The sequence below is a fragment of the Callithrix jacchus genome, chromosome 3 (assembly GCF_049354715.1).
Source record: "Callithrix jacchus isolate 240 chromosome 3, calJac240_pri, whole genome shotgun sequence".
Taxonomy (NCBI): domain Eukaryota; kingdom Metazoa; phylum Chordata; class Mammalia; order Primates; family Cebidae; genus Callithrix; species Callithrix jacchus.
The window spans coordinates 97,442,224-97,465,038 of NC_133504.1; the positions used below are offsets into that span (position 1 = coordinate 97,442,224).

General features: G+C 34.1%; 1 protein-coding gene across 3 annotated transcripts in view; it reads left to right on the forward strand.

Moving 5' to 3' along the window:
• DNAJB14 (DnaJ heat shock protein family (Hsp40) member B14) overlaps window positions 1-22,815 on the forward strand; it is a 50,967-nt gene that overhangs the window by 14,527 nt on the left and 13,625 nt on the right. For 2 of the 3 annotated variants that reach the window (XM_078366772.1, XM_035293255.3), the window contains 2 exons: window positions 2,927-3,098; window positions 10,499-10,644. In XM_078366772.1, coding sequence (XP_078222898.1) covers window positions 2,927-3,098; window positions 10,499-10,644 — 318 coding nt within the window. The remainder of the gene's footprint in view (window positions 1-2,926; window positions 3,099-10,498; window positions 10,645-22,815) is intronic. The other variant, XM_035293258.3, reaches the window with a different exon arrangement.

The window sequence follows — 22,815 nt, forward strand, 5'->3', positions numbered from 1 at the left end:
CTATAGTTAAAAAATTGGCAGGGTGTGGGCTCATGCCTTTAATCCCAGCACTTTGGGAGGCCAAGCCAGTCAGATCACTTGAAGTCAGGAGTTCAAGACCAGCCTGGCCAATATGATGAAACCCCATCTTTACTAAAAAAAAAAAAAAAAACTACAAAAATTAGCCAGGCCTGTTAGCAGGTGCCTGTAGTGTCAGCTACTAAGGAAGGTGAGACAGGAGAATTGTTAGAACCTGGGAGATGGAGGTTGCAGTGAGCCGAGATCAAACCACTAAACTCCAGCCTGACTCAGTCTCCAAAATAAAAAAATTTCTCATTAATAACTGATAGATTGGTGCCTAATTGAATATAGATATCTTTATTATATATAAATATATTTATACATATATTTATGTTTTATACATATTTATTTTTATATAACTTATATGTATATAAACAAAACAGCTTTATTGAGACCTAATTTACCATACAGTTCACTCATTTCAATTAGTCATTCAGTGGTTTTTTAGTATTTTAACAAAATTCCACAACCATTATGGAAATCAATTTTAGAACATTCCTTACTTCAGAAGACACCCCATACTCATTAGCAGTCACTCTTCATTTCTTCCCAGTTCCACCCACCCCTGTACCCCCAGCTTTAGCAACGATTCATTTACTTTCTGTCTCTGGAGATTTGCCTATTCTGTACATTTCATGTAAATGGAACCTTATAGTATATGATCTTCTGTGACTGGATTCTTTCACTAAGCATAATGTTTTCAAGGTCCATCCATGTTGTAGCACATGTCAGTACTCTGTTTCATTTTAATTTTGAAAATACTTCATTGTCTGAATATATCATTATCCATTCATCAGTTAATAGACATTTGGTTGTCTCTACCCTTTTGCCATTATGAATAATGTTGCAATGAACATTTGTGAATCAGTCTTTGTATAGTATGTTTTCATTTCTCTTGGATGTATACTTAGAAATGGGATTGTTGAAGTCAAATGGTAACTATGTTTAATTTTTTAAAGAACTACTAGTTGATTTTTCAAAGTAGCAGCACCATTTTACAGTCTCACCAGAAACTTATTAGGGTTCCAATTTCTCCCCATCCTTCTCAACATTTACTATTGTTCACTTTTTGGATTATACCCATCCTTCTGAGTGTGATGTGATATAATAGCTAATGATGTTGAGCAACTTTTTGGTGTGTGCTTATTAACCATTTGTTTGTTTTGAAGAAATGTCTATTCAGATCCTTCACTTGTTTTTTTAACCGTGTTTATCTTTTTGTTACTGAACTGTAAGAAATCCTTATATATTCAGGATACATTTTTTTTTGAAAATTGAGTATGTTATTTGTAAATATTTTTTCCATTCTGTTATTGATAGCCTTTGAAGTACAAAAGTTTTAAATTCTGATAAAGCCCATTTTCTCTGTTTTCATTTTATCACTTTTACTTTTTTTGCTATAGTTAAGAATGTTTTTTCTAAATCAACATCACTAAGATTTACTTCTGTATTTTCTTCTAAGAGTTTTGAAGTTTAGCTCTTATGTTTAGGTTTATGGTCCATTTTGAGTTAATTTTTGTGTCCCATGTGATGTAGTCCAAATTTATTCTTTTGCATATGGATAACTAGTTGTTGACCCATAAGTTCTGATATGTAGTATTTTCATTTCTATTAAATTCTAAATATTTTGTGATTTCTATTATTTCTTTGATACATAAGCTGTCTAGATATTTTTAGTTTTGTTTTTTTTCCCCACCCATTTGTGATTTTTTAGTTACTTTTCTTTGTAATTGATTTCTCATATAACTGTATTGTGCTTATAGATTGTGGTATATATGGTACTAATGTTTTAAGATTTGAAGAGGACCACTCTATGGTCTAGCTATAATGTGGGCCTATGACCAGTTGGGTATAATGTTATACCTCTTAGATAAAGCTTATAAATTTGATGTTTAAGTAGTCTGTATCCTTAATGATTTTTAAAAAATTTACCTTACGTCAGTTACTGATTGAAATGTGTTAAAATCCACAATGATGGTGGATTTCTTTATGTCTTTGTAGTTTTGTTAAAATTTTTTTATGTTTAAACTTTTATTATGGGAAGTTTCAAGCACACATAAAAGGAGAAAAAATAGTGTAATCACTTACCTGACCCTCACCCTATCACTCACCTGTCTTGAACCATTATGAATATATGTGGTCTATCTTATTTCATACATTCTTACTACCCCTACTTTTCTGCTTTTCCTCCCCAGATTATTAAAAAACAAATCATAAGTAAAACTATTATTTTTTACACTCATTCCTCATATTTACTCTTGTATTTACCACACTATTTGCTTACCATTCCTTTTTGCATCTTAGCCTGTCTGTAAATGTTTTCCTTTTGCCTGAAATATATATATTACAGTATCCTCTAGTGAAAATCTTTTAGTGATAAATTTTCCATTTGTTTGAAAATGTGTTTATCTTGTGCACTTTCTGGAAAATCAGTGCAGAACTCAAGTTAGCAGTAGTATTTCAGTGTCTTTTGGCTCCCACTGTTGCTGTTGAGAATTAAACAGGAAGTCTAAATTTCTGTTACTTTGTGGAGGATCTCATTGGCTCCTTTAAAGACCTACCTCTGTTACTTTGGTAATCTGCAGTTTCACGTGATATGACAAATAAAATTCTGTCATAAATAATTCGGTGATTATAATCTCAAGTTATTAGCTTTAACTTTCTTAAGTTCATATCTACTTCTAGATGGTGATTAGTATTCTGTAAACAGTTAAGTACATAGGGAATGCATGCTGATTAAAAAGATCCTCTGGTGAATCCTTCTGGAGAACATAGTTCATAATTTGTCTGCTTTAAAACTTTCTTCTCAGGATCTTGTGTATGTACCTTGATGTAAACAGGCACAGTATACTTTATCTATTTACAGCACTTTTGGAAATAATTATGAAAAATGGAAGCACGGCTGGAAATATCCCTCATTGCCGAAAACCATCAGGTAGTGGTGATCAAAGCAAGCCTAATTGTACAAAGGACAGCACATCTGGTAGTGGTGAAGGTGGAAAAGGCTATACCAAAGACCAAGTAGATGGAGTTCTCAGGTAGGAATAAATATGATTTCCATCTCAATCATAATTGGTACTAATGTACTTTTTGCTGTTGTAACACCTGTAAAATGTGAAATATAATATTAGAAGAACAAACATCAAGGAATTGAACTCTGGGTGTGTCTTATGCTTCATATTCTTTATAAAACTGATCTGTAAAGTACCAACCCTATGGAATAGTCTATTTTTTAAAAGTAGCCTGAAGTTACAAAGCTTTTTCCAAATAATTTTTTTAAGAAAAATTATTGCAACTTTTTGACACAATATGTTTATATAGGGATATTGAAAGAGGACGAAGAATTGTTTCATTTTACGTACATGAAAATGGGAGAATTTCATGAAAGGAATATTGAGTATAATAGCAACATTTTCAGTTTCCTACTTATATTAGGGAAGGATTTCTTTTCTATTTATATTCTTTTTTAAGGCTATCTTTATATATATATATATATATGAAGACAGTAGCATCCTTTCTTTTTATATATTTTTTTTAACTCTGATTATTCTGTCTCTGTTTTTAGTTTTGCCTCATGATACACTTTTACTTCAAGCAGAAATGTTAGAGTAGAAAAATTATAAACTGGGTTTTGGGTATCTGGTTTTATTAACTTTATAATTAAAAGGTTTTCTGGAAATAAAATGAAACTTAGAATTTCAAACACTGGAGAAAAGTCTGTTTTGTTTCCTGTTAAAGCTTAAGGAAGCTGTATTGGTATTGTACTGATACTACTTTGCTAGGGGAACTAAGGATTAAGGATTTTGAACAGTGATTAATTCAAGAATTCTCATACAGAGTGAATTGTAACTGTGAACTAACTCAAGTGAAGAGTTGTTGAAACTAGTTAGGTTAAGTCTCTTTTCTCATTTGTCCTTTCTTGTCTGTTTCTTTTTTAATTTTATTTCTTTTTTCGCCTTTTTACTCCATTCTCAACTTTTTACTTACCATAATTTGTAATTGAAGTGTATTTTGAGATACACGTTTTATTTATGAAGGAAAGTGATCTGTTACCATATCTTAATTTTAAAATCAAATACCCATATGTTTATATTTTGCACTTGTTTCTATATATTTAAATGCTAAGGCTTGATTGTAACATTTTATTTGAGAGTGATTACAATGAGATAAAAGGATTCTCTGACTGGGTGTGGTGTCTTATGCCTATAATCTCAGCACTTTGGGAGACTGAGGTGGGCAGATCACCTGAAGTCAGGAGTTCGAGACCAGCCTGGCCAACATGGCAAAACCTTGTCTCTACTAAAAATAGAAAAAGTAGCTGGGCGTGGTGATAGGCACCAACTGTAATCCCAGCTGCTGGAGAGGCTGAGGCTGAAGAATCGCTTGAACCCAAGAGGCAGAGGTTGCAGTGAGCTGAGATCACGCCACTGCACTCTAGCCTAGACGACAGAGCAAGACACCTTCTCAAACAAACAAACAAACAGAAAAGGATTCCCTAATCATGGGAAAGCCATGGTAGAGTAGTTGATTAATATGAATGGTAGTGAAGCACTTTGAGAATATAAATAATGCTGCCAACCACTTTTATGTCAGAGGTAGCTGAATAAGTGAATAAGTGAGAGACTTACTTTTGAATTTATTTCATAAAAAACTTTTATTAATAAGCAGTGTGCTTGAAACATGTTCCTGGAAACCACATCCTAAAAAAAGTTATATTTGCTTATAGGACTTACTTTATGTTGGGAGAACATACTCTCAATGAAGGATTCAAAGAAAGTTAAATGTATTATATATGATTTTTTTAAGAATATGTGGAATTGCCTATATATTTGAAAGTTTACCAAAAAACTATGGTTGAAAGTTTTGGAAAATAAGAATCTCCTAAATCTGGTGTTATTTAAAAAAGCCTATTTCTCATTTCCTTTACCCTAGCCTTGAAAGAAACGGAAGAATAGTCCAAGGTGTGGTAGAAATAAGGAAGGAAGAGCATTGATGCCTCTTTGTTCTGGTATTGATTATATATTTGTGTGGAGTTGGGTTGGTTTTGTGTGTATGTGGGTGGTTGTGTGTGTGGTTCTCCAAAGCTCAAGGGAACTGGCTTTAGGCAAGGACACACCTTGAGAATGGAAGAATGAAAGATGTCGGTGAGTGTAGATACACTCCGTATCTGACCACATTTGGACAGGTAGAGACATAAAAGGTGGAGGGAATTTTTTTGTTTTCTCTGTCAAATTGGAGATGAGGTTGTTTTCTGAGAGTCAGAAGAAAAGAGATGAGGTTGAAAGCTTAAGAGAGTGGTAAAAGTGTGGAATATTTGCAGAGGAGAAAAGCAAAGGGAATGGAAGTATTGCTGATTTAGCTTTGAGGTCAGTCACATTTCAGACCATGAATTCTTTATGGGTTGAAGAAATAGCTTAGTAGTATACCTGTATTAGAGATTCGTCCTCTCGTCAATAATCTTATTATATCTTTTTAATTAAATAAATTGATTTTTTTTTCTTTTGGGGGCTAAATATGGTTGGAACATTCTCTAAGAGAATCCCTAAGTTTTCAAAATTATATGAGTTGCTTAGCTGAATATACCTTTTCTCTTCTATTATTCTTCATAAGAGTTGCTTTAGTGAGGGTGCAGATCACCAGCAAAGCCTTACAAGATGTATGTTTTTGTTTTTTCTTTTATCTATACACAGGGGATTTTTCTGAAGAAAGCCATGTTATCTTGTTGGTTAGCACAATTATGCAAACAAGTTGCTCAGTGACAATTTGGCTCAGTGGGGAGAAGTCTTGCAATAATACTGCATCCATTGCATAAGTAAGAGCTAGCTTACAGTAAGACTGAAGAAAAAGTATTTAACTTTGCAAACTAATATTCTGTTAAATTTGGCAATTTTTTTTTAGTTGAAGTATATTGAAAAATAATTGAGACAAAGTTGTCGTAGATCTTTTTTGAAGTTTTTAATATATTATTGAAAAACTTTAATATATCATTTAAAAACTTTATAAGACCAGTGTGAAATCATTAACTGGAGTATCATTATATTTATCAATCAGAAGCACTCTGTACAAAGGTTAAGTCAATTTAATCATGGGGATTTGAATTTAAGATTTGATTTAAACTTCAATTCTTTAAATTAGAAGAAAATCGTTTGGCTAAACTTATAAAATAAGTAATTCTTTGTCTCAGGAGTAAATGAATGTTTCATTAAACGCCAGTTAAATTTGGAGTATATTTAAATAATTAGCTATATAACACATGAAAAAAAAGAATCAAAAAATGACCATCCTCTCCCACCAACTATGCTTTTATGCACATAAGAGAAGACATAAAGTCTGGACCAGGCAGAGTTTTCCCATTGTTGAGCTCCACACAGATCCTTTTGGCCTTTATTTCCTTCCAAGATAGGTAATGGGTTACTCCTTTTAAAATTCTTTTAATTCTTCTGTGAGGCAGGAGAAGGTTTTACTCTTTTAGAAAGCAGCAAACTATGAAAAGTGTGACAAACGTGTAGCTGGTGAAAAGGAGCATGATGAACAACAATATGAATGAAAATAGATATACGAATGGTCATTTCTCATTCAGTTGTGAAAAATTAGGTGAATGGGTATATTTGAAGCCTCACTTGACATACAGTCTTAAGGCTGTACATTGGTGATGATGAGTTTATAACTGCTGGCTTCTCAAGAATTTCTCTTCTAATAGTTAAAGAAAACTTTAGTGCGGGGAAGATATTGAGGAGCTGGATACAGCTAAGAATTAGTGAAATAACTGTTTTTCCTGTCTAGCCTTTTTTTTTGGTCTGTGGCAGTTGTTAGCTTTATAACCTTATATCGAGCACTGCAAATTTTCACCTACTTTGTCTACACTATCCAGCAACCTGTGCTGCCTTTTTAAGTTGACCAGGCTTTTGTGCTCAGTAATTATAAACAAACAAAACTATATTACTTTCCCTTTTTACTCTCAAGTTCATATAACAAATGATAGATACCTTCATTATATAAGGAAAGCGAATTTTAGAGGCTTAATCTAGAACATAATTAAACATCTTACACAGTCAAACCAAGTAACCAAGTAGTAATGGCTTTAGGATTGTTCAGTGTTTAATTTACCTTTTTTTTTTGCACTCAGGTGGTGTCTGCCATATTTGTAGTTCTATACCTCGTCTCACAGTCTGTTTCACTTCTGTTAACTGGTTGTCTTCTATTCCAAATGATTTTTAGTAACAACTACATTTTCATGACAGCATTCATCACATTTGATCTGAACGTGACTTTTTAGATCCCCATCATTTCTGCTGTTAAGTTGAAAGTCATCTGTACATTCATCCAACATTTATGGTGAAAAAGACATGATCACTGCCTTCAAAGAACCTGTAATCTAGAAGAGTTGTCAGACAAGTAAAGAGGCAACTGTAGTACACTGTGGTAATTGTTGAGATAATGCTAAGTTCAGAGGATTTGGGGAGGACATCAGAGGAGCAGCAAACCTAGTCCTGAGGAATTTGGATTCTTAGGAAAAGGAAGAGCTAAGCTAGAGTCTAAAGAAGTTGTAGAAACTAGCTAAGCAAGAAGAGAGGCAGAGAAGATGTGCTGAGCACCAAAAACAATTGCAAAAATCTAAGAGGTAAAAGAGTGCTTCAGTACTGATTGTAAGAAAGGAATAGCAAGATAAAGGTCAGTTTGAAGTCTGAAGGGTATCCTTTTCTTCTGTATTCTGGTCTGAGCAAGATTTTCAAGTCAGATTAACAGGTTTGAATTCTTACTTGTGAGGCCTTCCTTTATTACCTTATTTGAAATAGGCCTACCCATCCTTTCTTTGTTTCAATTAGCTACTTTATTTTTCTTCAGATATTTATCACCATATGATGTACTTTATACTTTACTTGTATATTGCTTCTTCTTCTCCTAATTATAAATTTAATGGGATTTTTACTATTTTATTCACCACTATAGTATCTGAAATTGTGCCTAACAGAAAGTACATGGTTAGTAAATTTTTATTGAAGAAGTAAATCCTCATTCTCATCTGATACTTGGTTATGTGAATTTAGACGATTTACTTAACCACTCAAAGACTGGTTTCCTCATTGGTTAAATAGGAATAATATCTACCAAATGAGGAGTAGATGAGATATTTGTGTAAAATAATCAGCATAATAAAATTCTATAGTTCTTTATGTGGAATCTTTGTGACCAAATGCAATTTGGAATTTAGAATTCTCCATGTTTTAGAAACGTACTAATATAGTTGGCTCTCCACATCTATGGTTCTGCATCTGTGGATTCAGCCAACTGTGAATTGAAAATATTTGGTGAAAAATAACAACACAACAATAAAAAAATAATAAAAGTTAAACAACCAATATAGTGTAACGACTGTTTACATAACATTTACATTTTCTTAGGTATTATCTATAACCTAGAGATGATTTAAAGTAATAGGAAGATGTGTAAAGGTGATATGTAAATACTATACCATTTTATATCAGGGATTTGAGCATCTGCAGATTTTGGTATTCAAGGAGGGGGCATCCTGTAACTAATCTCCTGTGGATACCAAGGGATAACAGTATATTATATGTTATACATCTTAGGGTCTAGGGCAGCAGTCCGTAACAAATAGTCACATTTCTATAGCAAAACATATAGGCATTCACACTTAAATGGGATAAATGAAGACTCTATAGTAGCTTCACATCTTTTCAGGTCAGATTTTCCTAGACAAAAATCTAGAGTCCAATTCAGTTTTTTATGCAGTGAAATTAGTTATAGAATAACTTTGATTTTTCAGAGATTTGTGGATATTGGAACACTGATATGGGATGGTGGACCTGTACCTAACACAGTAGGTGTTTTATAAATATTCCCTATTTCCTTTTTTTCTATCACATAGTTTCTAAACATTTCTAGGAGAATGAGTCTCTACACAGGTGGGGATCATTCTCTTTTTTGTTTACAGATATATGTTAATGTTAAATGCCTAGAACACTGGACATAGTTGGTATTCAATAAATAGTTATTGACTAAATAAAGGAAATATCAAATAAAATTGATGTATGTTAATGGTTTTTAAGTATCTAAAGTAGAAAACTCCAATTTTAATTTCTGTAAATTTGTACAATCTTATATTACTTTCCCTTTTTACTCTCAAGTTCATATAACAAATGATAGATACCTTCATTATATAAGGAAAGCTAAGGCTCATTTTCTCTAAAAATATTTACTGAGGCCCTATTGTGTGCCAAACACTGTGGTAACTAATAGGTTTAATAGTAAAAAAATAAAAGATCTCATCTCTTTTGTTTGAAAACTTTGAGTCAGTCTTTATAGTTCTTTTGCTGTTAATGTCCACTTATACTTAGATCATTTTACCTGTCACTACCCCTGTCATTGAGCCACCCACACGTGGAACACATCTAAAATTGCAAAGTACTCTCCAAGAATTTTGAAAATGTACTGTGGCTTTTGTGAAAGTACATTACTAGGTTTTGGAAGAAAGTTGGCATCCACGTGTACTTAATGTTCTCTCTTCCATTCAGAGTATTTCTTTTCTAATCCTAATATACTTTAAAGACTCCAGGCTTAAATCTGTTAAATTTTTAAGATACAAACTATATATATATAATCTTTAGAAATGTGCTTATCACAGTGAAAAGCAGGGGTAACATTTTTTGAGTCCCATGTTATATCTTATCATGAGACGTTATCGTTTTTAGAGAGTAACACAGAAAAAGTATCTTTGGCATAACGGGGCTGGCTGGGTGCATGGTTTATGCCTGTAATCCCAGCACTTTGGGAGGCTGACATGGGGAGGATCGTTTGAGGCCAGAGGTTCGAGACTAGCCTCAGCCCCAACATAGCAAGACCCCATCTGTACCAACAAATAAATAAATAACTTAATATGACATTTAAACCACAGAATACTGCAGTTGTTTTGCAGGTACTAAACTGTTGCTTTGATAGTTGGTTAGATCTACATTATGAAAGAACAAAATTTTTTGGAATGTAATGCATGTTCATTCTTAGCTGTGACATGCTTTCGAGGAGTTTCGAAATTTCTTTATCCACTTATGAATACTAAAAAATTGTTTTATTGTCTCATTTTAGTTACAATGTATGCTCTTTTATCCACAATTATTATGGGCTTCGCTTTACTTGTAGTATATTACACTAAGGACATTTTCATGGTTTACTCTTCTCAGACTCAGGAAGAGATTGGAGGAATGGTCTATGGTCGAAAAAGAGTGAAGCAACAGTCTTGGTGGTTAGAAAAAAAGAAAAAGAGTGAAACAAACTAATCCTTAAAGGGATAAGCCATCATTAGATTTTGAGAAACAGCCCATAGATAGTTCTTTATACTATTCTAATCAATTAAAAATTAGAGATATTACATAACCATCTTCCTTGAAATTTACATTATAACACACTCTCTTGTTCACAGCATAAACAAATGTAAAAATTACTATGAAGTACTTGGAGTTACGAAAGATGCTGGTGATGAAGATTTGAAAAAAGCTTATAGAAAGCTTGCTTTGAAGTTTCATCCAGACAAAAACCATGCACCTGGAGCAACAGATGCTTTTAAAAGTAAAGTAAACCTTTTAAAGCAATTTTACTAAGCTCTCTTTAGAATTCACTTTACAGTATTTCAGAATATTAAATTCTGCTTTTGGACTGGTGCAAAAGACCAGCACAAGCAAGGATCTGCAAAATTCCTAGAGACCAGCACAAACAAGAGTCTGCAAAATCCTTTAAAACTTCAATATTAACTGGTTATACCTGGAGTCAAACAAATGCAGTTTGGCTTCACAAAAGCAACATGCCAGTTTTGATACAGTCTTCAGAAACTTTTCTAGGCACCTATGCATGTTTTCTTGTTTACCAGGAACAAGTAGGGTGATGATTACGCATGAGCATCTAGTGTACTGCCATCTGGTTCTAAATGAACTAAAAGCAAAATATTGTTTTTGTGCGTTTTTAAGGTACAAGAGACTGTCCAGAATTTGGGTATTAGTTAAAAGAAATATCTCCCTAGTGTTCTCCCCAATTTTTGCATTTTTTTATATGTAGTTTTAGCTAATGTGTTTTTTCATTTTTTGAATTAATATTTTTCCCCTTGCCTTTTATTTATTTATTTTTTCCTTCCCAATAGTCTTTTAATTTTTTTGCCAAATTAATAAATGTCAGATAAGTGATTTTGTGATTTTATATTTTGTTAAGTACAATTTATTTGTAATACTTTCTCATTCATAAATTTCTAAATTGTGATTGTTCATTCTTGTGAATTTGGCATTCATAGAGCCAGTGTATAATGTTGATGGTACTATGGTACAATTCTTAGAATAACTGGAAGTAGATACTCATTTTAAAAATCTTTAAAAAAGATAGAAGAATCAATTGGTCCTTCATGAAAATACTGTTAAGATTGTTTCCAAAACGGTTTTGTTTCTTGAAGGAAGTTACCAAGGAAAATACATTTGGGAATTAATAATATATTCCAATAAAAGCCACTACCAAAGTAGTGCTGATGAAAGTAAAATGCCAGTGTGACAGTGAGAGCCATCTCACTTTGTTTCCTTAAAGTAAAAGTGGCATGCTGAAAGTACAGGAAAAGCTTTACTTGAAAACAAAAACTTGAAATTACACTTCTGTCAGTTCATTACCTGAAGAATTTATCCAGAAAATAGTGCCATTATTTTCTTTCCCCCAAATACACACCTTTATTAAACAAAAATAAAGCTTTTATTTAAAAAAATAACACAGATAACAACACTTAGTTTAATTTCTAATTCAATGGTACAGAAAGCGGGGAAATTTCTGATGAAATTGTTAAATAGAATAAATATTTGTTTTATTTGTTTTATAGCTTGAGCCTAATATGTGTAGTCACAGAGTTACTGGAAAAAGTAACTGAAATTTTTAAATAGCTAATTTATTAGCATATATTCCTCCAAAAGCTAAAAGTAAGTTTAGCTTTATGAGTGCCACAGATTTAATTTAAAATATTTTGAGTTTTAAAAATGTTTAAAATATTTTGGCAGTGGTTTATTTGTATGTTTGTGATCTGCTAAGTGATTTCAGTGTTAATTCTTTATTAATGCTAAGAACATTAAACCATTTCTTCCACTTCTGTGTTGAAGTCATGTTAGCATCTTGTAATAACACAAAATGTACGTAACATATTTCTACAGCCTGTGTTGCATTTTGAATAGGTTAGCAGAATAGATATCATCTAAGGAAGCAAACTAGACACTCAGTGGGGTTTTACAAAGCTGGTTATACTTCCGTGTGGTACATTTCAGAGTTTAGTGGTCTGCTTTGCAAAACTAGAAACTTAATACTTACCAACATGCTGGGAGGTGATTTATATCTAGAGGAGAGGTTCACGGTATTCAATACATAAAGAGATTACCTATAAATCAGGTTTATTAGTTCCAAAGAGGATTAGAATAGGGAACTGATTGATGAGCCCATTTTTTTATTGAGTGTAAACTACATAGAAAACTCAAATTGTAATCCACATATGCTTGATGAGTAACAGTAGTTAATTAGAAAATATTAAGGTAGTATGATCCCACAGAAATGGCAGGTTTTATTCATTTAGCACACAGGATCTTCTCATTATCTTCTATATCATCTTATTATATTTTTAACCAGTCTGTTTTTGGAATACTAAGCCATTTATCTCTGAGCAAAGATAATACTGTTGTCTTTTTTATAAAAGCTAAACTATGGATTGATTGCTCTGTAATTACTAAAACACTTTTTACAGAAAGTGGAAACCACTTGCTTTTATTTTCTTCAAGAACAGAAGAAGGGGTAATTAGTGATGAAATAGAAGAGTTGTTTCAATTGTGTGTTTTGTAAAGCTTTAAAAATAAAAAAGATTGCTCTCAAGGAGAATGGACTAAATGAACTCAAAAATCCATGTAGCTATTTTGTCTTTTCAGTTAGGATTGTAAGTTTTCCAAGCAGGGAATATTTTATTTACATATAAAGTGACTTGTAAAATATATGAAAACATATTTTTGAAAAATATTTTAATGAAATGAGTCTCTTTCCTTTTTTCTGATATAGATGTCTTCAAAACGTACCCCAGCTACATTATCTTCAAAGATTCCTTGAGTATTTCAGAGACTATTTGAATAATACCTGTGTCTACTGACATACATGAATGTAGTAATGGGGCATGGATTAGTTGCTTATGTGTTTTCTTGACAAGTAATAGTGGAATGGGAACTATTGTTTGTATTATGTCTGGTAGTTCAATATAAACCTCTAGAGTATATCTCTAAGAACAAATCTGCCATTTGGACTAGTTCTTGTAGAGAAACACAGTGAGAGAATCTGAGATATCCCTCAAAGAATTTATAATTCATAAAGGGGAGATAAACCTTACACAGAACTTTTGTGATATAGTAATGCCTGACATTTAACAAACATTTTATAGTTTTTCATTCCCATTTTTTAAAATTTAATGCTTATTTTAAAAATCTCATCAAATAGTCAAGAGATCAGTGTAATCCTCATTTCACAAATAAGAAAGTTGAGACTCAGATTTACTCAGGATCTGACAAAAGACCAACTATATTTAAATACCAGAACAGACTACAGATGTCCAAAGAAATGTTAGAAAGATGAAGTCTCATTGTGAGCAGAGTAATTGGAGAAGCCTTCATAATAGTTACAATTAAGGTTAAAATTAAGAGTTTTCTCAAGAGTTTGAATGAATTCTATAGTTAGAAAGAAAGGGGATGGCAAAAGCTTGGCAGTGAGAATGGGGTGAGTGATCTAAAATTCCATGAAGACTTCCACTTTCAGGAAGATAGCACAGATATACTTTTCCCTGTTTCCCCCAATGAGTACAACTGAAAACCCCAAACATTAATATACAAAATAAAGAAAAGAAACATAGGAAGACTCTGAAAGGTGTAAAGAAGAAAGGTAGACCAACTAGGTAGCGACCTTAGGATTCAAAGAACAACATAGCAGTTAGTCACTTAGGTATTCTTTTTAACCCTGCATATATCCCAGATTAGGTGCTAGAGGAGTAGACAATCCAAAAACACCAACAGGCATAGACAGAAAAGCCCCAAGAAAACCCTGATTTATCTAGTGAAATGATCAGGAAAGGGATAGCCTAGGAAGACAGAAAAACAGTAGCCACTCTACTGCAAACTCCTACAGGAAAAATTGTGGCCCTACCCTGACCCACAGTAGCAGAGACTGAGTAGAGAGCCTAGGCTATCACCTACTCTATGCTGTAAGGAGATGCTCTAAGCTCCCTGCTGGGGTGGTAACAGAGAAGGTGAACTAGATTGCTTAGACTTTCATTTATGCTGGGTAGTAAGAAAGGCTTCCTTTACAATGTCAGTGGAGATCATGTGGACTTTTACTTCCACCTGGCAGTAAAAAGGTGTTCATTCTCCCTGCTGGGGTAGTATCAGAGGTAGCTAATGTAGAGGCAGGACTTTAATCACCAGAGGTTAACAAAGTCATTTCCTTCTAGTATCAGTGAAGTTAAATGGAGAACAGTAATGAAGCATCTCTTCTCCTCCTAGCCAGGGAGATATAAGTAGAGACCTGATATTCCCATAAGGGAACTTCCATATCTATCCAATGGGACCCCACCCCTTGAGTGTCTTCAAAGGCCAAGGGAAAAACCTGGACTTCCACTTAGAAACAATGAGATGGTATTCCTCCTTCTCTGTATTTATTGTATTCCTCTGATGAAGTGGTGTCAGAAGAATACAATAAAAACAAAATATGTAAATAAGATCCAGACTCTTATAAGATAATACCCCAAAATACGAAGTTTCAGTTGAAAATTACTTGTCAGTCTAAGAACCAGGAATATCTCAAATTGAATTTTAAAAATCAATCAATAGATGCCCACATGAAGATGACAGAGAAGTTAGAATTGCCTAGCAAAATTTTAGAACAGTCATATAAATGATCATTTAAATGTTTCAATGAGCAATTACAAATAAGCTTAAAACAAAAGAATCTCTGCAAAGCAATAGAAAGTCTGAGCAAAGATATTAAAAGTATAAAGACTAAAATACAAATTTTACAACTCAAAAATAAACATAAACTATCAATGAGTGGAATAAACAGCAGACTAGACAAATGGAGGAAATACTTGGTGAGCTAGAAAAATAGATGTTATCTAATTTGAACATAGAAAATAAGCTAAAAAGAAAAAGGACATAGCCTCAGAGACAGGTGGGACGATAATGAAAGATCTCATATTCAGGTGATGGGTATCCTAGGACAAAGGGAGAAAGAAGGCAGAGCCAAAAAAGTACTCAGAAAATTAAAGGTTGAAAACTTCCCAAATTTGGTAAAGGATAGAAGCCTATAGATTCTTGTTGAATGAACCCCAAACTGATAAGCCCAAAAAAAGCCACACCAAGACACATCATTGTCAAACATTTGAAAACTGAAGACAAAGTCTTGAAAGCAGCAAAAGAGAAATGACGCCTTATCTATAGGGAGGGAAGCAATTTAAGTGACAGCAAATTTCACATCGGAAATCATAGAGGCCAGAAAGAAGTGGCACATTTTTCAAGTGCTGAAAGAAAGAAACTGTCAACCTAGAATCCTATACTCAGCAAAAAAAAAAAAAAAATCTTTCAGGAATGAAAAGGAAATCAAGACATTTTTCAGAAAAGGAAAAATGGGAAAATTTGTCATGAGCAAATATAACCTGAAAGAATAGCTAATCGAAGTTCTTTAAACAAAAAGAAACAATAAAAGAATCTTGAAATACCAAGTACCAAGAAAAAGCACAGTACTCTGGTATTATTTGTGGTGCCCCAAAGTTCGTATATTAAAACCTAGTTGTGATGGGAGTAGGGGTGAGGCTTTTGGGAGGTGGGATTCCATCTTGTGAACACACAGTTAGAAGGAACGATTCATGAACCAAAAAGCAGGCCCTCACCAGACACAGAGTCCGCCAGTGTCTTGATCCAAGCCACAGCCTCTGCAGCTGTGAGAAATAGATTTGGTTATAAGCTATCCAGTTTATGATATTTTGTAATAGCAGTCTGAATGGACTAAGACACATAGTAAGCAAAAATATTTAATACAATATACTTTTGCTTCTCTTGAGTTTCTAAATTATGTTTGGTATTTGAAGCAAAAGTTAAAACATTGTCTGATAAGGCTTTAGATGTATATAAAGAAAATATGTAAGGTAATTATATATATATATATTTTTTTTTTTTCTGGGTCAACTTAATACCATTTCCTTTTTATTTTATTTTATTTTTTATTGCATGTTAGGTTTTGGGGTACATGTGAAGAACATGCAAGATTGTTGCGTAGGTACACACATGGCAGTGTGATTTGCTGCCTTCCTCCCCTTCACCTATATCTGGCATTTCTCCCCATGCTATATCTTCCCAACTCCCCACCCTCCGCTGTCCCTCCCCTGTTTCCCCCCTACAGACCCCAGTGTGTGATGCTCCCCTCCCTGTGTCCATGTGTTCTCACTGTTCAACACCCGCCTATGAATGAGAACATGCAGTGTTTGATTTTCTATTCTTGTGTCAGTTTGCTGAGAATGATGGTTTCCAGGTTCATCCATGTCCAGACAAAGGACATGAACTCATCGTTTTTGATGGCGGCATAATATTCCATGGTGTATATGTGCCACATTTTCCTTGTCCAGTCTATCATTGATGGGCATTTGGGTTGGTTCCAGGTCTTTGCTATTGTGAACAGTGCTGCAATGAACATTCATGTGCATGTGTCCTTATGGTAGAACGATTTATAATCCTTTGGATATCTACCCAGTAATGGGATTGCTGGGTCAAATGGAATTTCTATTTCTAGGTCCTTGAGGAATTGCCACACTGGCTTCCACAATGGTTGAACTAATTTACACTCCCACCAACAGTGTAAAAGTGTTCCTATTTCTCCACATCCTCTCCAGCATCTGTTGTGTCCAGATTTTTTAATGATTGCCATTCTAACTGGCGTGAGACAGTATCTCAATGTAGTTTTGATTTGCATTTCTCTAACGACCAGTGATGATGAGCATTTTTTCATATGTTTGTTGGCCTCATGCATGTCTTCTTTTGTAAAGTGTCTGTTCATATCCTTCGCCCACTTTTGAGTGGGCTTGTTTGTTTTTCTTCTTGTAAATCTGTTTTAGTTCTTTGTAAATTCTGGATATCAGCCCTTTGTCAGATGGGTAGACTGCAAAAATTTTTTCCCATTCTCTTGGTTGCCAGTTCACTCTAATGACTGTTTCTTTTGCCGTGCAGAAGCTGTGGAGTTTGACTAGGTCCCATTTGTCTATTTTGGCTTTTGTTGCCAATGCTTTTGGTGTTTTGGTCATGAAGTCCTTGCCTACGCCTATGTCCTGAATGGTTCTGCCTAGATTTTCATCCAGGGTGTTTACAGTGTTAGGTCTTATGTTTAAGTCTTTAATTCATCTGGAGTTAATTTTAGTGTAAGGTGTGAGGAAGGGGTCCAGTTTCTGCTTTCTGCACATAGCTAGCCAGTTTTCCCAATACCATTTATTAAACAGGAAATCCTTTCCCCATTTCTTGTTTTTGTCAGGTTTGTCAAAGATCAGATGGTTGTAGATATGTTGCGTTGCCTCTGGGGCCTCTGTTCTGTTCCATTGATCCATATCTCTGTTTTGGTACCAGTACCATGCTCTTTTGATTACTGTAGCCTTGTAGTATAGTTTGAAGTCTGGTAGCATGATGCCTCCCACTTTGTTCTTTTAGGCAATTATATTTTATATGGGGGAAGATAAAGGGAAGTTAAGGGAGGTAAGGATTCTGTACTTCGTTCAAACTAACAAACTGATGACACCAGAAGGTTATGAATTATGTATATGTTATATATATATAATACATATAAATAATGTATATACGATCCCTAGAGCAACCACTAAAAAGCTATATGAAGAGATATACTCAGAATACACTGTAGGTAAGTAAAAATGGAATTCTAAAATATGTTCAAATAATTCACAAGATGTCAGGAAAAGGAAAACAGAAATGAAAAAATAAAAAATAAAATGGCAAGCTTAAAGCCTAACTTATCAGTAATTACATTATATGTAAATGACCTGTCTATGCCAGTTAAAAGTCTTTTGGCAGAACGAATTTTAAAAACATGATTTCACTAGGTGCAGTGGTTCCTGCCTATATATTCCTAGCAGTTTGGGAGGTGAAGGTGAGAGGATCACTTGAGCCCGTGAGTTCAAGACCAACGTAGGCAACAGTGAGACCCCCATATCTACAAAAATTTAAAAATTAGCTGGACGTGGTAGCATGTGTCTGTTGGTCCAGCTACTTGGGAGGCTGAGTTGGGAGAATCACTTGAGCCTGAGAAGTTGAGGCTGCAGTGAACTGTGACTGTGTCACTGCACTCCAGCTGGGGTAACACAGTGAGATCTTGTCTCAAAAACAAAACATACTTTTGCTATATGTTATCTACAAGAAAATTATTTGATTTATAACACTACATACAGGATGAAAATAAGATTGAAAAAATATATATGCAAATATTAAAAGAAAACAGGAGTTGCTATATTAATATTAGACAAAGTAGGCTTTAGAGTAAAAAAATTACCAGAGAAGTACATTATGAACATGTACTTGATAAAAGGGTCAGTCCTTTAAGACATAAATGTATATGCACTGAAAGCTGTGCAGTATGTAAAGCAAAAACTAATAGAACTGGAAGAAGAAATAGACAAATTTACAATTATAGTTGGAGACTCTGGTACCTCTCCCTCAATAATTTATAGAACAATTAGACAGAAAATCAACAAGAATATAGAAGAACTGAACACCACCATCACCTAACAAGATCTAATCAACATTTATACAACATGCCACTCAACAACAGTGGATTGCAAATTCTTTTCAAGTGCCCACAGAACACACAGGAAGATAGACCATATCCGAAGTCATAAGATAAACCTCCACTAATTTAAAGTATTGAATCATACAAGTATGTTCACTAATCACAGTGGAATCAAAGTGGAAATCAATAACACAGAGGTAACAGGAAAATGTCCAATCACTTGGAACCTGAACACCATACTTCTAAAGTATCCATGGGTTAAAGGGGAAATATCAAAACAAATTTTAAAAAATATATTGAACTAACAAAAAATGAAAATACAACAATCAAAAATGAGAAAACCAGTTAAAGGAATGCTGAGAGGAAATTTTTTTTTAAATTTATTTATTATACTTTAAGTTTTGGGGTAGATGTGCAGATCATGCAGGTTTGTGACATAAGTATATACATGCCTTGGTGGTGGTTTGCTGCATCCCTTGCCCTGTCATCTACATTAGGTATTTCTCCTAATGCTATTCCCCCTCAATCCGCCCACCCCCTACTATTCCTCCCATAGCCCCCACCCCCCAGGCCCCAGTGTGTGATGTTCCCCTTCCTGTGTCCATGTGTTCTCATTGTTCAACACCCACTTATGAGTGAGAACATGCAGTATTTGGTTTTCTGTTCTTGTGTCAGTTTGCCAAGAATGATGATTTCTACTTTCATCCATGTCCATGCAAAGGATGTGAACTCATTCTTTTTTATGGCTGCATAGTACTCCATGGTGTATATGTGCCACATTTTCTTTATCCAGTCTATCAGTGATGGGTATTTGGGTTGGTTCCAGGTCTTTGCTATTGTGAACAGTGCCACAGTAAACATACGTGTGCATGTTTCTTTATAATACAATGATTTATAATCCTTTGGGTATATACCGAGAAATAGGATTGCTAGTTCAAATGGTATTGATATTTCTAGATCTTTGAGGAATCACCACACTGTCTTCCACAATGGTTGAACTAATTTACACTCCCACCAACAGTGTAAAAGCGTTCCTGTTTCTCCACATCCCTGAAAGGAAACTTGTAACATGACATGCGTATGTTAGAAAAGAGGAACAGTGTCAAATCAGTTATCTATGCTTCTATCTTACAAATCTAGAAAAAGAGTAGCAAAATAAACTCAAAGCAAAAAAGAAAGGAAATTGTAAGAGTAGAAATCAGTACAATTGAAAACAGTAACAATAGTGAGTATCAATGAAACAGAGCTGATTCTTTAAAAAAAATGAATAAAATTGAAAGACTGACCAAAAAAGAAGACAGAATGACCATTGTCAGAAATGGTATCAGAAACAAGGATATCACTGCAGACATCAAAAGGATAATAAGAGAATAATACTATGAACAATTCCATACACGTAAGTTTACAACTTAGATGAGATGGGCCAATTTGTTGAAAAATACAAATGATCACAACTTAGTCTGAAATAGATAATGTGAGTAGCCCTATAGAACTTGCTGTGGTTTGGGTATATTGAAATTTGATCCCCAATGTGGCAGTGTTGTGGGGGTGTAGCTTAGTGGGAAGTGTTTGTGTTATGGAGGCAGATCCCTCATGAATGTCTTGGTGCTGTTTTAACCATAGTGAGTTCTTGCTGTCTTGAGGCTAGATTAGTTCTTGCAGGAATTGATTACTTCCTAAGTGAGCAGGTTGTTACATAGCTAGGACACCCCTCAGGCTTGCCCCTCTGTGCACCTGTTTGCTTCCCCTTTGGTTTTTTTCTACCATGTGATGCAGCACAGAAGCCCTCACCAGAACTCAAGGCCATGCCCAAAAATTTCTCAGCCTACAGAACCATAAGCTAGTCTCAGGTATTCTTCTATAACAACACAAAAGGGACTAAGACAGAACTGTTCAGTAAATTAACGTTATAATTATGAAACTCCCAAGAAAGAAATCTCCATGCTCAGATACTCTTATTGAAGAAGTCTACCAAACTTTTAAAGGAAGAATTAAAACGAATTCTGTAAAATCTCTTCCATAAAATAGAAGAGGAAGAGACATTTTTCAGTTAACTTTAATAAATGTTTTACCTTATATCAAAACCAAAGACATTTACAAAAAACAAAACAAACAAAACAAAACTACAGATCAGTATTCTTTGTGGAATAAACCCAAATGTCCTTAACAAAATATCAGAACTTTGCAGTATATAAAAAGAATTATACACCCCAAACAATAGAAGTTTATTTTAAGGTAGCAAAGTCAATTCACTATTTGAATATCAACGAGTGTAATCCACCATATTAATGGACCAAATAAAAAAAATTGCATGATTATATTAATCAGTGGAATAAAAGCATTTGATACATTTCAGCACCCATTCATGATAAAAGTTGTCAGAAAAACTGCAATAGAAAGAACCTGCCTCAACTTGATAAAGGGCAACTACAGAACACCTGTAAGCCAACATTAAATGGTGAAAGACTGAATGCTTTTCCCCTATGATCAAGAATAAAGCAAGAATGTCTCTTTACCACTCATATTCAACAAAGTGCAGGAAGTAGTAACCATTGCATTAAAGAGAAAAAAAGGAAATAAAAGGCATACAGATTGGAAAAGAAGAGATAAAACTGTCCTAATATGCAAATTACATGGTTACATAGAAATCCAAGGAATCCACAGAAAAAACTTCTATAACTACTAAGTGAATCCCGTAAGATTGCAGGATACAATATAAATATACAAATGAGTAATTGCATTTATGTTTAACTAGCATGAATATTTAGACACTAAATACTACATTATCATTTATAATCATACATACAAAAAAATACTTAGGTGTAAATGTAGTAAAACTTGTGTCGGATTTATATACGGAAAGCTGTATGTAAATATATATATATTATATATAAAAAAACTATTATATATATTTCTTTAGTCAATACTGATTAAAGAAATCAGAAAATAGCTAAATAAATGGACTGAAATATATTCATGGGTTGGAAGACTCAACAGAGTAAAGATGTGAAGTTGCCTGGGCACAGTGGTTTATGCCTGTAATCTCAGCATTTTGGGAGGCCGAGGTGGGCGGATCACCTGAGGTCAGGAGTTTGAGACCAGCCTGACCAACATGGAGAAACCCCCATCTCTACTGAAAATACAGAATTAGCCAGGCATGGTGGTGCATACCTGTAATCCCAGCTACTAGGGAGGCTGAGGCAGGAGAATTGCTTGAACCTGGAAGGCTGTGAGCCAAGTGCTCCATTGCACTCCAGCCTGGGCAACAAGAGTGAAACTCCGTCTCAAAAAACACACAAGAAAAGGTCATCACAATACCAAATGCTAGTATGGATGCAGATAATAGATCACTCATACATCGTTGATGGGATATATAATGACACAGTTGGGCAGTTTCTCAAAAATCTATGCACTCCTGGGAATTTATTCCAGAGAAATGAAGATTTATGTTTACACATAATCCTGTACATGAATGTATATAGCAACTTTATTTGTAATAGCCAAAAACTAGAAACAACCTAGGTGTTATTCAGTGGTGAATGGTTAAGCAAACAGTGGTACATCCTTAACCATGGAATACTACCCACTAATAAAAAGACATGAACCGTTGGCATATATGACAACCTGGATCTCCAGAGTATTATGATTTACCAAGCCAATCCCCAAAGGTTTCATTCCATTTATATATCATATAATATGATACCATTTACATACTGTATTATTTCATTAATATAATAGTCTTGAAATGACAAAACTATTGAAATGGAGACTAGATTAATTGTCAGGGGTTGAGGAGGGAAGGAGGAGGAGTTGGATGTGGTTATGAAAGATCAACATGAGGGTGGTATTAGAAATGTTCTACATCCTGACTATGTCAATGTCAATAAGTAATTAACTATTAGAAGTGTCAGAATAAGAATCAGA